Raw genomic sequence first — 17559 nt, 5'->3', positions numbered from 1 at the left:
GAGTAGGGTGTGAACAACTATTGGAGACTCTGTCACCTATTTTACATTTATATCATTTCTGTGCTATCAAGTGTCTGGTGTGAAATAGTGTGGAATTGCTGTGAAATAAGGGTTGACTCATCCTCAAAGACACTGATGCAATGTTTTCATTGTAAAACTTCTCTCCAGTATAAAATCTATAATGTTTAGTAAGATGTGATCTTCAATATTAAAAGCTTTGCCATTCTTCACATTTATAGGAGTTCTCTCTAGTATGGATTCTCTGGTGTCGAGTAAGTGATGATTGTTGATTAAAATCTTTGCCACATTCTCTACATTTGTAGGGCTTCTCTCCAGTGTGGATTTGCTGGTGCTGAGTAAGTGATGATTTTTGACTGAAACTCTTGTCACACAATTTACATTTGTAGGGCTTCTCTCCAGTATGAATACTTTTGTGCCAATTATGCTGTGAGATGCTATTAAAAGCTTTGCCACATTCTTCACAGCTGTAGGGCTTCTCTCCAGTATGGATTCGCTGGTGCCGAGTAAGTGATGATATGTGATTAAAACTCTTGCCACACACTTTACATTTGTAGGCCTTCTCTCCTGTATGAATCCTTTTGTGACAATTAAGCTGTGATGTGCTATGAAAAGCTTTGGCACACTCTTTACATTTGTAGGGCTTCTCTCCAGTGTGGATTCGCTGGTGCCGAGTAAGTGATGATATTTGACTAAAACTCTTGCCACACACATTACATTTGTAGGGCTTCTCTCCAGTATGAATCCTGTTGTGTTGATTAAGATGTGAGTTTGTATTAAAACTGTTGCCACACACTTTACATTTGTAGGGCTTCTCTCCTGTATGAATCCTTTTGTGACAATTAAGCTGTGATGTGCTATTAAAAGCTTTGGCACACGCATTACATTTGTAGGGCTTCTCTCCAGTATGAATCCTGTTGTGTTGATTAAGATGTGAGTTTCTATTAAAACTCTTGCCACACACTTTACAATTGTAGGGCTTCTCTCCATTATGAATCCTGTTGTGGCAATCAAGATATGAATTTCTATTAAAACTTTTGCCACACATTTTACATTTGTAGGGCTTCTCTCCAGTGTGGATTCGCTGGTGCTGAGTAACTGATGATTTTTGACTGAAACTCTTGCCACATACTTTACATTTGTAGGGCTTCTCTCCAGTATGAATCCTGTTGTGGCAATAAAGATGTGAGATGCTATTAAAAGCTTTGCCACACTCTTTACACTTGTAGGGCTTCTCTCCACTGTGGATTCGCTGGTGATGAGTAAGTGATGATTTTTGACTGAAACTTTTGCCACACAATTTACATTTGTAGGGCTTCTCTCCAGTATGAATCCTGTTGTGGCAATCAAGATGCGAGTTCGTATTAAAACTTTTGCCACACACTTTACATTTGTAGGGCTTTTCTCCAGTATGAATCCTGTTGTGGCAATCAAGATGTGAATTTCTATTAAAACTTTTGCCACATACTTTATATTTGAAAAGTTTCTCTCCAGTATGAATTCTCGGGTAATTTTTAAGGCTTGGTTTTTGACTGAAATCTTTGCAAAATTGTTTACATATGTAGGGCATCACACCAGGGTGTGTCCACTGGTGACAAATAAGATTGGAGCTTTTATTAGAAGTTTTGTCACATTCTTTGCATTTGCATGCCATATCTTCTGTATGAACACTGTGATGTTGAGTAAAGTTCTTGAGTGCATTGCATTCTTCACATTGGTAGGTCTTCTCTGCAGAATAAATTTTTTGGTGTTGAGTAAGGGTTGAAAAACTTTTTAAGGCTTTCCCACACTTTTTACATTTATAGGTCTTTCGTTCAGTATAAATCCTCTGATGCTTAAAAAATTGTAACTTTTCATTAAAAGTTTTTCCACATTCTTTAAATTTGTAGAATTTATCACTGTCATAGTATCTGCTGTGTTTAAAATATATATCAAAGCATTTGCCTGCTGAATATCTTCTATACATATCGGGCTCTCTTTTTCTATGAAATTTCTTGTATTAAGAAAGCTCTGTATACTGTGGTTAAGAGCCCTTTAACATATGTTACACTTGCAGGTTTTGTCTTGGCTATGAATATTTTAATGAATACTAGTTTTTGATCACTGAAGCAAGGCTTTCCTGCACGGTCATCTTGGTAAATTTCCTTTAGAAAAGGACTAGGATTTCTCTATATTCATTAATTTTATCACCAAGGAAAATATACTGGTCATTACTCAGGGTAGAGACATGGCTTATTGTGTTAATTGTAACATTATCTATATAGTGCACTTTCCAGAAATCTGTATCAGAATTGTCATTAAGAAATAGTGGGGAAGTAGAAACTTTTCTAAAATTCTTAAAATTGTCCATTTGGGCAAAAGCAGAAATTAATCTTTTGTTTCAGAAAAATGGATATTTTATAAAGAAACTCCCAAAAGGATCACTTTTAGAAATACCGTTTTTTGTGCAAATGTTTGACTGGAATTTTAAATTAGTGCTACTTTTATAATTGGCCAAGTTAAAAATTGATGCATGGGCTAGATTTCAAATTTTCCACATTGCCTTTCAGTTCAAAAATGGCTGTGGATTTATTCTTAAAGACATATAAAACTCCTCAAAATAATTGGAATACATTGAATTTTTTTCAGATATTAATTTTCTCTGGTGTCTTTTGAACATAAATTTTTTATCATAAATAGGGACTACTGATTGATTTTGTCTATAATAATACAATTTTTGAACTTTACTCTCACCTATATTTTCCCATTGTTTTCTTGGTTGTAAATAGTCAAAGTCACACTTTCCATATCTTCCCTCTCTCTCTTTTATTACCTGCTCTGGTAAAGTTTGTCGAGGATGATGAGAATTCATGGCTGTAATAAATACAAATAACAAACATGTTTACTTACTGTACTGGGCTGAATATATTTTGCAGACCTAAGAAATTACAGCAAAAAATAACATCAGCAGGGGAGTGGATTATTAAATCCAAGTCCATCATTACTGTAGAAATATATAAATCAAATAAAAATACACACAGAAAATTACTTTGAAGATTGTCCTAATTATCTTTGTGTTCACAGTATCCAAGATGAGTACATTACTATGGAGAGTAATATAGTAGAGAAAAATACATTGTGTTACAAAAAGTGTTCCCTCCTTCAGAATATATTTTCAAAATCTACCAACTTTCTTCTGTTTCATTAAAGATAAAAATATGAAACATGTGAATATTTGGGGACTGTTCAAAAAGGGGTTCCTGCTTACCAACAGAAAAAAGTCATGGCTAAATCAACTGTAAGCAAAGTTATGAATCACGCAAAGGGAATAGTCAATTATCATTTTAAAAAAGTTTACTGAACTAAACCAACATACACAAAAAAACAGAATAAAAATTAATCAAGAATTGTTAATAGTAATCAGCAGAAACTGTATGTTTAAAGACTTTCTTTAGAAAATGTCTGAAAGAGTCAGGGGTAGTTGTACATAGCAACATAGGAGGTTGAGCTAGAGCATCAAAATTTGAAGGCCAGACAAAGTAAAAAATGCAAAGTGCTAAATCACCCTTTAGTTCTCTTTTCAGTACTAATAAACACATCTCAGAAAATAGAAAAAATGAACATACAAGCAGCTGAGTTTTCTCCAAGTTGTAAAGACTCAAAGTAGGTTGTAATCTGCCGCAGGCAGTGTTCGGCGATAGCTCTCGGCCCGGGCCAAGCGAGCTGGCTGTAATCCAAGTTTAAAAACTCAGAATACTGAGAGCATCCAAGAGGAAAAGATGGGTCACCTAGAAATGTGTAACTATATAATTGTGAAATCCTTAGTCAAATTCACACAACACAGGAAGGAATTCGAGTCTATCTATATTCAAAGGATGAAAGAATAAAAGTATGAACCAAGACATTATATTCACAGCTACTACCTTTCAAAAGAGAAGTAAAATAAAAACTTTAAACATATGAAAATACACACACTATTCATCAACACTGGATCTGTTCTCCAAAAAGTACTAAAGGTAATCTTTCATAATAAAATGTAAGTGCACAGCATTATAAGTCATATGAAATTTTAAATATGTCTTGGCAAAAACTATTCTATTTTATTGTAATGATGGGTCATAAAACATGTAATTTTGCAATAGAATTTGAAAGAAAAAAAGCATAACAACAATACTGTTAATAGGCATATATACCTGTAACGAAAATATAATTTTAAAAGGACACATAAATATATTCAGTTTTTTAATAAAATGAAGTCAAGTTGATACTCATACAAAGTATGAAAAGGAGATTCCTCATTTTTAGAGATTTTCATTGGCAAAAGCAAGATTAGAAAATTCTGATCAAAACAAAACTTGGATATCTGAATTAAGTCTAAATATTGCAACTGTAGGTAGTCTACAGGATATGCTAAATCTAAGAACACACACATACTGAAAGTAAAGGGATATAATAATGACACATACAAAAGTGATCGAACAAAAACTGGGCTGTGTAAATTATAGTACACAAAACATAGTTTAAGACAGTTATAGGACATAGAAGATGTTTTAAATTAAAAAAAAACTTTAAAAAGAGGAAAAGAGAGAAAAGGACCCTTTTCCTAGGTTCTGAATTAAGAGTAAATAGATTCGCTACATACTTCATACTTCCCAAACACACAAAGAAAACACTGAGAGGGTTGAATGAAAACAAAGAATCACTGTCATACTAAGACATATTATTCCCCACTTACTGAAAAGGGAAATACAGTGAAGCAAAATGGTAATTGCAAAGCATAAGACTTTGAAAATATTTTGAAACTACTATAGACTTATAAAATCCCTGTTCTTAATCACAAGTGGGATATTATGCTGGTTAGATCAATTTTATGTATTAAAACGAAGGTTAATAAATATTTAAGTGATAGTTATTTTGTAACCAACATGAAATAAATATTTGAAGTCAAAAGTGGTAGGGATTTTCAAAAATCCCTAAATATGTGTCAGTTGATTGAAAACTCTTGGGCATGCTGTTGTTCAAAATTGAAAGATTCAATTTAAAGATGTTTATGCTACTTAAAGTTAACTAAAGGCTCCATGTAGTATTCGTCAACCTCCTATTGTTAAAAAAAATGTTTTTTTTGCAGAGAAATCTATCCTTTAAATTGTATATATATCCCCCCAAATACAAATAAGACTATTTCCCTGCTAAAAAATATATATTAAAAGTTAGAGCATTCAATTGTAAATGCAAACATGGAGTCAGTTAGACGGAGTTCTTAGTGAGTGTGGCAATAAGCCCTCACATCAATAGCAAATTAAAAACATTGCACACCAGTGTTGTTAGATTGTTATTCAACAGAGCCATCATGGAGGACACAAACCAAATATCCCTTGAAAAGAATGATGAGCCATATTGGAATATAGAAATTATAGAACTTTGAAGTCAAAGAATTTATTCTAATTATATATTTTACAAAATGTATGTATACTAGGTTAACTGATATGTCACAGAAAGAATACTGCTGAATTCTACGAACATGACATCTCTAAACTTAAAAAGAAGCTTTCTGAACAAAAGAGAATAGTTTTGTGATGAGGAGACAGAAGTGAGCCCTTGCTTCCTAGGCATTCTTTATTTTTTTTGAGATGTAAACTTTGTAGAGATATATTGCATAACAATTTGAATTAATGTTACTGAACTGTATATTTACAATTTTGGAGACAGTAAGTTTTACTTTGTGGTTTTGATAACACCGAAAATTAATAGATAAAGAGAATTGCAACATTTCTCAAAGCTACATTAAAAATAATGTGGTCTTTATCCTTGAAATAAGAACAAGCTCATCAATATACAAATGATGAGCATGCATGTAATCTCAGCTACTAGGAAGTCTGAGGCATGTGAATTGCAAATTCAAGACATCCTCAATAACTTAGTGAGAACCTCTCTCCAAATATGTGTGGAAAGGAGCTCGGGGTGTAGTTCAGCATGAGAGTATCACAGCCATCAATCCCCATTACAATTACACATAGAAAACTTCAATTTCTACGTACATGAGCAGAATGAAAAGCCAATCAAGATAAAATACAAAAGTCATGGACAAAAGAGGGTTAATATTTATACAAGCAAAAGCACATATAATATTTTTGGCAATACAAACAAGAATCATACATATCGTAGTTTGTGAAGCAATTAACTGATATGAGGAAACCCAGTCTATAACATGGAACCTACTGTACACAATTTAAAAAAGAGGAAAACACAACTAAATTGTAAATATCCACAGATGTATTATTTTACAAATCCTCTAACTCAAATAAAACTTACACCATCTCTCAAAACAGCAGTCTTGTCCACTTGACATTCATTCCATGGCAGATAATTTCACAGAAAATCCATTACACGTATCAGAAAGAACACTGATAAGGAAATTTTAGTGGAAAAAATGTACAAATAAGATTAGAGACACTAACTTATGATAGTAAGTTATTACAATAGGTGGACCTAGAGGTCTCCAGAAATGTGCAAACTTTCCTGAAAATAATGGAAGAAGGGCTGGAGTTGTAGAGTAGTGTTACAGAGCTTGTCTAGCATGTGTAAGGCCCTGGTTTCAATTCTCAGTACCATATATAGTTAAATAGGAAATTCATTAACAACTAAAAATATTTTTAAAATTATGGAAGAGCTGTAAGATAATATTAACACTCACAAAGTGAGGGGAGTGTTTTGATGTTAATTTGAATGTATGGAGACATTACTGGAGGAAATGCAGAATACTACATAATTTTAAAGCATAAAACACATGACAGGTTTTTCTATGATAACAAGAGAAAAAATTCAAAGCTTCTAAAAAAGGTTTTCTGCTGGATAATGTCTCAATGAACATTTTTGAATTTAGACTTCCTGCTCTACCTCAACTATGTCTTCTACTACATGTGGGCCACAGGATTTGACATCAGTGCATTCCTCTAAGTCAACCATATGTCAAGTGAAAGATATATATCATGCCACCAAAAAAAAAAAACATTAAGGATGAAAAAAAATCATTAACATTTTCTTGTGGGCACTAAACTTCCCCATATTTTTTATTGAAAGCATAAATCTGCAACACATTTTGTGGAGAAGTTCCCAAAAGATACACTTAAAGGGAAGAAAACTAAATAATGTTAATTAGGAATTTTGAAGGAAAGTTATGCTCACCCACAAAGACTAGGTTGCTGTAGTTCTCCAACATCACTTCTCTATATAAATTCTGCTGAGCAGGATCCAGGCATTCCCATTCCTCCTTAGAGAAATCAATAGCCACATCCCCAAATGTCAATGGCTCCTGAAATAAAAAGTGTTAGATAAATAGAACATGGACCAAACCATATTCAGTTTTTAATTTCAATTAAGAGTTAGTTAACTGTCATGTAGGAGAGTGACTTTAATTATGTAATAAGATACTTTCCATTATCTAATTCAGAGGAAAATACATAAGTCTAAAAACAGTATATATATATATATATATTCCATATCAGAGTGAAGTGAAGGATATATACCATAATCCAAGCACTGAATAAAAGCCCAACTTCTAAGTTTTCTGCCATCAGTGAATGTGAAATTTGGCAGACATTCCAGATGGAGATCAGACTTGTCAAAGATATTCTCATGAGGTGATTGTGCACAAGGGAGACAAAAAGAGTGGTAAAAACGCTTTTTAAAACAGTCTGGTTCCTATTCTCTCTGCTTTCTATACATGAGATAGATCGAGATCCCCAATACAAGTAGTTTCAAGTATCATCCATGACACATTCCCAAAGTGTAAAATATTCATAAAATATTAATGTTTGGAGACATGTAAAGACAAACTAGAAATATTTCACGTTCTATAAGCAGTTCAACGAGTGAATCAATTTGGTACAATAGAATGAACAATGGGTTACAGAAGACTTCAAGGAGGAGATTAGAAAATTCTTAGAGGTAAACAAGAACATAGACACAACATATCAAAATCTCTTGGACACTATGAAAGCAGTACTAGGAGGAAAATTCATTGCATGGAGTTCATTCCTTAAAAGAATAAAAAGTCAATGATTGACATCATACTTCATCTCAAAGCCCTAGAAAAACAAATCAACAGCAAAAGCAGTAGAAGGCAAGAAATAATTAAAATTAGAACTTAAATTGAATTAAAAGAAACAATTAAACCTTGAAAAAATGTTGGTTCTCTGACAGACCCCCAGCTATGCTAATGAAGCGAAGGAGAGAGAAAATTCAAATTACCAGCATTCATGATGAAAAAGGCAGTATCCCAACAGACACCTGAGAAATAGAGAGGATATTTAGAAATTATCTTGAAAATGTATACCCCAATAAAATAGAAGACATTGAAGGCATCAACAAATTTCTTAAGTCATTTTATATGCCCAGATTGAATCAGGAAGACATACACAATTTAAACAGACCAATATTAAATGATGAAATACAAGATGCCATCAGAAGTTTATCAACCAAGAAAAACCCAGGCCCAGATGGATACACTGCCAAGTTAAACAAGACCTTTAAAGAAGAAATTCAAAATACCAATATTCTTCAATTTATTTCAGAAAATACAGAAAGAAGCAGTACTTACAAACTCATTCTATGAGGCCAATATCACCCTGATCCCCAAACCAGGCAGGGACAAATGAAAGAAAGAAAACGTCAGGCCAATATCTTGAATGAACATAGATGCAAAAATTCTGAATAAAATTCTGCCAAATTAAATACAAAAATATACTAAAGAGGTACTGCACCAAGATCAAGTGGGGTTTGTCCAGGAATACAGGGTTGGTTCAATATATAGAAATCAATAATGGTAATTCATCACATCAATAGACTTAAAAATAAGAATCATATTATCATCGCAAGAGACACAGAAAAATCATTTGACAAAATACAGTACCCTTTCATGTTCAAAAAATTAGAAAATCTTGAGACAACATGAACATACCTCAACATCATACTGGCTCTCTACATTAAGCCTAAGGCCAACATCATTCTAAAGGGAGAAAAACTAAAAGCATTCCCTCTAAAAACTGGAACAAGACAGGGTGCTCTCTCTCACCATTTCTTCAGCATATTTCCTGAAACACTGGCCAGAGCAATTAGAGGAAAGAAATTAGAGTAATAACTACAGGAAAAGAACTTAAATTAGCACTCTTTGCTGAAAATATGATTCTATACCTAGAAGACCCCAAAAGCATCACCAGAAAACTTCTAGAACTAAAAATGAATTCAGCAAAATAGCAGGATATAAAATTAACACACAATTAAAAAGGCATTTCTGTATATCAGGGACAAAGCCTCAAGAAGGAAATAAGAAAACCTACCCCATTTACACTAACTTCAAAAAAAGAAACATAAGATACTTGGGAATAATCTTAACGAAAGAGGTGAAAGTTCTATACAATGAAACCTACAGAACACTAAAGAAAGAAATCAAATAAGACCTTAAAAGATGGAAAGATCTACCTTAATCTTGCATAGGCAAAATAAATATTATCAAAACGACCATACATCCAAAAGCACTATACTGATTTAATGCAATTCTGATCAAAATCCCAATGACATTTCTCATAGAAATAGAAAAAGGAACCATGAATTCATCTGGAAAAATAAAAAGCCTAGAATAGCTAAAGCAATTATAAGCAGGAAGAGCAAAGCAGATGGGTGGTATCACTATACCAGGCCTTCAACTATACTACAGAGCAATAGTAACAAAAACAGCATGGTATTGGCACTAAAACAGGCCAGTAGACCAATGGTACAGAATAGAGGACACATAGACTAACTCACAAAATTACAATTATCTTACATTAGACAAAGGTACCAAGAACATAGATTGGAGAAAAGATAGCCTCTTTTGTTGAAAACGGTGCTGGGAAAACTGGAAATCCATTTTGAAAAATAGGACATTAAAACCCTATCTCTCACTATGCACAAAACTCAACTCAAAGTGGATCAAGGACCTATGATTTAAACCAGAGACTCTACATCTTATAGGCGAAAAAGTAGGCCATAATCTTCATCACATAAGGCTATGCTGCTCCAACTTCCTTAATAAGATGCCTATAGCACAAGAATAAAAACCAAGAATCAACAAATGGGATGGATTCAAATTAAAAAGTTTCTTCTCAGAAAAAATATCTGAGGTGAACAGAGAGCCTACATCCTGGGAGTAGATTTTTACCCCTCACACATCAGATAGAGAACTAATATCTAGTATATAAAGAACTCAAAATGCTAAGCACCAAAAAAAAACAATAATCCAACCAACAAATTGTCCAAGGACCTGAACAGACACTTCTCAGAAAAGGATGCAGAATCAATCAACAAATATTTAAAAAAATGTTCATCATCTTGGAAGACAGAACCTCTGACATTGCAAGTAGAGAAATGCAAATCAAAACCACTCTAAGATATTATCTCACTCCAGTCAGAATGGCAGCTATCATAAAGACAAACAACAAGTGCTGGCAAGTATTTGGGGTAAAAGTCACACTCATACACTGCTGGTGGGACTGCAAATTGCTGCAAACAACATGGAAAACTGTATAGAGATCCCTTCAAAATCTGGGAATGAAAACACCACTTGACCCAGCTATTACTCTTTCTGACTATTCTCAAAGGACTTGAAAACAGCATACTATAGGGTCATAGCCATGTCAATGTTTATAGCAGCACAATACAGAATAGCAAACTGTGGAGCCAACCCAGATGCCCTTCAGTGGTTGAATGGATAAAAATATGGGGCATCTATACACAATGCAATTTTACTCAACAATAATAAAATCATGGCAATTGCAAGTAAATGGATGGTATTGGAGAAGTGAAGTTAGGCAAACCAAAAAGTAAATGTTGAATGGTTTCTCTGATATAAGGAGGCTGACTATAGTGGGGTAGGGAGGGGGAGCTTGGGAGGAATAGATGAATTCTACATAGGGCAGAGGGGTTGGAGGGGAGGTGAAGAGGCAGGGGAATAGCAGTGATTGTGGAATGTGATGACACCATTATCCAAAGTATATGTATGAAGACACAAATTGGTGCCAACATACCTTATATACAACCAGAGATATGAAAAATTGTGATATATATATGTGTATTAAGAGTTGTATTGCAGAAAGAAATGAGTACATATGTAATGGCATATATTAGCATGAATATACTAACTTTACAAAGATACGAAAAATTGAGCTCTATGTGTTAAAAAAGAATTGTAATGCATTCCATTATTGTCGTGTATTTAAAAAAAATAAATTTTTAAAAAGAAAGGTATTGAAACCCATTGGGAAAACTATAAGCCTACATGGCTATATATCTTAAAAATACAGAGCAGCAAGGAAGATGCATTAAGAACATGAGAAACCAAGAAAGAATGTGCTGCAAACACAGATGCTATATTTTAAGAATCCATGGTCAGAATAGCAGGATAAATGGGAGAAGGTACATAATTTTCTGTGAATTAAAGAATGATATGAGAGCAAATACAGGCATCAAAGGATTATTTAGATAAAGAGTTACATAAGCAAATACAGAAAGCAAAAGATTCCTTCAATAAGGAGATAGAGATTTTGAAAAAAAAAAACACAAAACAGCGATCCTTGAAATGAAGGAAACAGTAAACCAAATTAAGAACTCAATAGGAAGCATCTCCAACAGAATAGATCACTTGGAAGACAGAACCTCTGACATTGAAGGCAAAATATATATATAATCTTGAAAAACTAAAGTTGACCCCAGTGAAGATGGTAAGAAACCATGAGCAGAAGTTTCAAGAATTGAGAGATAATATGAAAAGACCAAATTTAACAACTATTGGGATAGATGAAGGCATAGAGGTCTAAACTACAGTAGGTCTAAACTACAGTAATGAAAAATCTATTCAATGAAACAATACCAGAATAATTTCCAAACATGTAGAGTGAATTGGGAAATTAAATACAAGGATCGTATAGGACACCAAATGAACAAGATCACTTCAGGTCTACACCAACACACATCATAATAAAAACACCTAGCATACAGGAGAAGCAGAGTATTTCAAAAGCCACAAGAGAAAGGAATCAAATTACATATGGGGAAAACCAATCAGGATCTCAGATTTCTGAACTGAGACCCTGAAATCTACAAGATCCTGCAACAACACAAACCAAGCTCTGAAAGAAATGGATGCCAACCAAGAAGCATACCCAGCAAAATTAAATTTTGATTAGCAATTATATTTTGATTCAGATCTTATATTATGACAAAATGAAAACCTTCTGTCATACACAAAACTAAAACAATTTACAATGAAAAACCTGCACTACAGAACATCCTTGGCAAAATATTCCATGAGGAGGAAATGAACAACAATAAAAAATCAGAAAAGGGTAGCATCACTCTAAAGGAAAAATCTATCAAAGAGAAACTGACTTAGTTAAATACCAAAAATAAACAAAAATAACTGGGAATACAAATCTTGTCTCAATAATAACCCTGAAAGTTTAGTTCCAAGTCAGCAATAAAAGACAGGCAGATTGGATAAAAAAAGACCAACAATATGCTGCCTCTAAGAGACTCATCTCATAGGAAAAGACACCTACAGACTGAAGGTGACAGGTTGGAAAAAAAATATATCACTCAGGCTGGGGCTGGGATTGGGACTCAGTAGTAGAGCACTCACCTAGCACATGTGAGGCCCTGTATTTGATTCTCAGCACCACATTAAACTAAATAATAAAGGTATTGTGTTCATATACAAAAAAATAAATATTAAAACACATACCACTCACATGGACTGTGGAGGCAAGCAGGGGTTTTCATTCTTATATCAAATAATGTGGACTTCAAGTGAAAGTTAATCAAAAGGGATAAAGAAAACACTACATACTGCTTAAAGGAACCATATACCAAGAAGACAGAACAATTATAAATATACACACCCCCAAAACAATGGAGCATCTATGTTCAAACAGACTCTTCTCAAGTTTAAGGGCCAAGTAGACCACAAGAAAATAATTCTGGATGACTTTAACACACATCTTTTACCAGTGGATTGATCTTCCAAACAATATCCAGACAGAAATTATAGAACTCAATAATACAATCAACAACTTAGATTTAACTGACATACATAGAATATATCATCCTTCAATAGGCGAAGAGACTTTCTTCTCAGCAGCAAATGGATCCTTCTCTAAAATAGACCATATGTCATGCCAAAAAGGAACTCTAAGCAATACAAAAAAGTAAAGATACTACCCTACATTCTATCAGATCATAATGGAATGAAATCAGAAATCAATGATAAAAATAGAAGCTACTCCTATACCTGGAGACTAAATAATATGCTACTGAAGGAACAATGGGTTGCAGAAAACATCAAAGAAGAGATTTAAAAATTCTTAGAGGTGAATGAGGACACAGATACAACATATCAAAATCTCTGGGACATTATGAAGGCATTACTAAGAGGAAAGTCAATTGCATAGAGTTCATTCCTTAAAAAAAAAAGTCAAATAAATGACCTAAGATTACATCTCAAAGCCCTAGGAAAAACAATTACTCAACACCAAAAGCAGTAAAGGACAGAAAAGAATTAAAATCAGAGCTGAGATCAATGAAATTGGAACAAAAGAAGCAAACAAAAATTGACAAAGTGACTGGGAATGGAACCACCATTTGACCTAGCTATCCCACTCCCTGGTCTATAACTAAAGGACTTAAAAACAGCATACTACAGGGACACAGTCACAATGTTTTTAGCAGCACAATTCACAAGAGTTAAACTGTGGAGCCAACATAGATGCACTTAATTGGATGAATGGATAAAGAAAACGTGGCATTTGTACACAATGGAATATTACTCAGCAATAAAAGAAAATAAAACCATGGCACTTGCAGGTAAATGGATGGCATTGGGGAAGATAATGCTAAGTTAGGCAAAACCAAAATAACAAATGCTGAATGTTTTCTCTGATATAAGGAGGCGTACTCATAGTGGGGTAGGGAGGGGGAGCATGGGAGGAAGAGATGAATTCTATTTTGGGCAGAGTGGTGGGAGGAATAGGGAGGCAAAAGGGATTAGCAAGGATGGTGGAATATAATAGACATCATTATCCAAAGTACACGTATGAACACATGAATTGATGTCAACATAATTTCTATACAGAGATATGAAAAATTTTGCTGTATATGTGTAATAAGAATTGTAATATATTGTCCTGCCATATATTTTTAATTTTTTTTAAATTTTCAAAATGAAATTGTGGCTCTTTGAAAAACAAATACATTTGATAAAACCTTATCCATGCTACTGTAGAGAAGGAGAGAAATACTCTAATTAGAAAAATCCATGATGAAAAAGGAAATATCACTATGAACATTAGAGAAATACAGAAGATAATTAGAAATTATTTTGAAAATTTGTACTGCAATAAAACAGAAAATATTGAAGTCATCAACAAATGTCTAGAATCATGTTACTTACCCAAACTGAGTAAGTTAAACAGATCATTTTCAAGCAATGAAATAGAAGACATCATCAAAATCTTACCAACCAAAAAAATAAATAAATAAAACCAAGGACTCAATGGATACAAGATCTTCAAAGAAGAACTAACTAACGCCAATATTCCTCAAATTATTCCATGAAATATAAAAAGAGGGAGCACTTCCAAACTCACTCTATAAGACCAATATCTCCTTCCTTCTAAAGTCAGGCAAACACAGAAAAGAAAGTGTACTTCAGGCCAATACCTCTAAAAAGCAGAAGCAAAAATTCTAAGTAAAATTCTGGCAAATCAAATACAAAAACATATCAAAAAGATGATTCATCGTGATAAAGTGCAATTCATCCCAGAGATGCAAGGTTGGTTCAACATACAGATATCAATAAATGTAATTCATCACATCAGTAGATTTAAAGATAAGAACCTTATGATATCTCAACAAATGCAGAAGAAACATTTGACAAAATACAGCACCCATTCATGTTCAAAACACTAGAAAAACAAGGGATAACAGGAACTTCCCTCAACATTTTAAGGCCTTCTATGCCAAGTCTCAGGCCAACATCATTCTAAATGGAGAAAAACTGAAGGCATTTCCTCTATAATTGGAAACAAGACAGGGATGCCCTCTCTCACACTTCTATTCAATATAGTTCTTGAAAAACTGGCCAGAGCAATTAGACAGATGAAAGAAATTAAACGAATAAGTATAGGAAAAGAAGAATTTAAACTAGCACTATTTGCTGATGATATGATTCTGTACTTAGAAGACTCAAAAAAACTCCACTAGAAAACTTCTAGAACTAGAATTCAGCAAAGTAGCAGAATATAAAATCAACACCAGTAAATCAAAGGCATTTCTGTATATCAGTGACAAATCCTCTGAGAGACAAATGAGAAAAACTACCCAATTCACAATATCCTCAGTAAAAAAGGATACTTGGGAATCAACAGGAGGTAAAGGATCTATACAATGAAAACTATGAAACACTAAAGAGAAATCAAAGACATTAGAAGCTGGAAAGATTTAACTTGATCTTGAATAGGCAGAATTAATATTATCAAAATGACCATACTACCAAAAGCACTATACAGATTTAATGCAATTCTGATCAAAATCCCAATGGCATTCCTCATAGAAAGAGAAAAAGCAATCATGAAATACATCTGGAAAAATAAGAGACCCAGAATAGATAAAGCAATTCTTAGCTGGAAAAGGGAGACAGGTGGTATTGCTATACCAGACCTTAAACTATACTTTAGAGACATAGTAACAAATCAACATGGTACTGTCATCAAAACAGGCTGGTAGACCAATAGTCCAGAATAGAGGACACAGAGACCAACCCACAGAACTACAATTATCTTATATTAGACAAAGGTGCCAAGAACATGGATTGGAGAATAGATAGCCTCTTCAACAAATGGTGATGGGAAAAGTGGAAATCGATAGGCAGCAAAACAAAATTGAATCCCTCTCTCTCACTATGCATAAAAGTTAACTCAAAATGGATCAAGGGTCTAGGAATTAAACCAGAGACTCTCCAAATAGAAGAAAAAGTAGGCCCTAAACTCCATCATGTGGGATTAGGCCACAACTTCCTTAATAACACTCTTATAGCACAGGAATTAAAAAAAATGAATCAACACTTGGGAACAATTTACTAAAGATTTTTATTAAAAAAAAAAAACAATAGAATAGAGAGCCTACTTTATGGGAGCAAATCTTTATCCCCTCACACATCAGTTAGAGCGCTAATCTCTAGGGTATATAAAGAACTCAAACATCTTAACACCAAAAAAAGAAACCAAAACACAAATAATCTAATCAATAAACCCAAACAGACACTTCTCAGAAGAGGATACACAATCAATCAACAATTATATGAAAAAATGCTCATCATCTCTAGCAGTCAGAGAAATGCAAATTAAAACCACTCTAAGATACCATCTCACTCCAGTCATTAGGGCAGTTATTATGAAGACAAACAACAATAAGTGTTGCAAAGGATGTGGGGAAAAGGTATACTCATACACTGCTGGTTGGACTGCAAGTTGGTGCAGCCAGTATGGAGATTCCTTGGATATCTGGGAATGGAACCACCATTTGACCAAACTATTTCTCTTCTCGGACTATACCAAAAACAGCACACTACAGAGACACATCCAGGTCAATGTTTATAGCAGCACAATTCACAATACCTAAACTGTGGAGTCAACCTAGATGCCCTTCAGTGGATGACTGGATAAAAAAAGTGGCTTATATACACAATGGAATATTACTCGTCATTAAAAAAGAACAAAATCATGGCACTTGCATGTAAATGGATGGAGTTGGAGAAGATAATGCTAAGTGAAGTCAGCCAATCCCCCCCAAAAAAAATGTCGAACGTTTTCTCTGATATAAGGAGGCTGAATCATAGTGGGTTAGGGAGGGGGAGCATGGGAGGAATAGATGAATTCTAAATAGGTCAGAGGGTGGAAGGGAAAGTGAGGGCACAGGGGATTAGCAAGGATGATGGAATGTGATGGACATCTTTATACAAAGTTCATGTATGAAGACTTGAATTGGGTGTCAACATACCTAATATACAAAGAGAGATGACAAATTGTGATATATATGTATATTAAGAGTTGTAATGCAAAAAAGTACATGTATAATTGCATAAATTGATGTGAACACACATTATATACAGAAATATGATAAATTGTGCTCTATGTGAAATAAGGATTATAATGCATTCCACTGTTGTGGTGTATTTAAAAAATAGTAAAAACCATTAAAAAATCCTGATATAAAAAAATCAAGAAAGAAAGAAAGAAAGAAAGAAAGAAAGAAAGAAAGAAAGAAAGAAAGAAAGAAAGAAAGAAACTGAGATAGGATGCATTTGGTGCTACATACCTGATATATCCAGTGGTCTGGCGGCTGAGGCAGGGGGATCACAATTGTGAAGCTTACCCTAGCAACTGAGTGAAATCCTGCATAAATTTAAAAATAAATAGGCAGTAGTAATTTTTAAAAATTAAGAAAAAATTGAATTTTTTAAATGAAATTTTTAAA

General features: G+C 33.7%; 1 protein-coding gene across 1 annotated transcript in view; it reads right to left on the bottom strand.

Annotated features, from left to right (window-relative positions):
• Positions 1 to 208: 208 nt before the first annotated feature.
• Positions 209 to 17559, bottom strand: part of LOC144250617 (uncharacterized) — a 48215-nt gene continuing 30864 nt past the window's right edge. Inside the window, exons 4-5 of the mRNA XM_077793521.1 lie at positions 1723 to 1893; positions 209 to 1485 (exon numbers count right to left, since the gene is read on the bottom strand). Coding sequence (XP_077649647.1) covers positions 209 to 1485; positions 1723 to 1893 — 1448 coding nt within the window. The remainder of the gene's footprint in view (positions 1486 to 1722; positions 1894 to 17559) is intronic.

Source organism: Urocitellus parryii, chromosome 16 (assembly GCF_045843805.1).
Source record: "Urocitellus parryii isolate mUroPar1 chromosome 16, mUroPar1.hap1, whole genome shotgun sequence".
Classification (NCBI taxonomy): Eukaryota; Metazoa; Chordata; class Mammalia; order Rodentia; family Sciuridae; genus Urocitellus; species Urocitellus parryii.
This window is presented reverse-complemented; position numbering and strand designations above follow the sequence as displayed.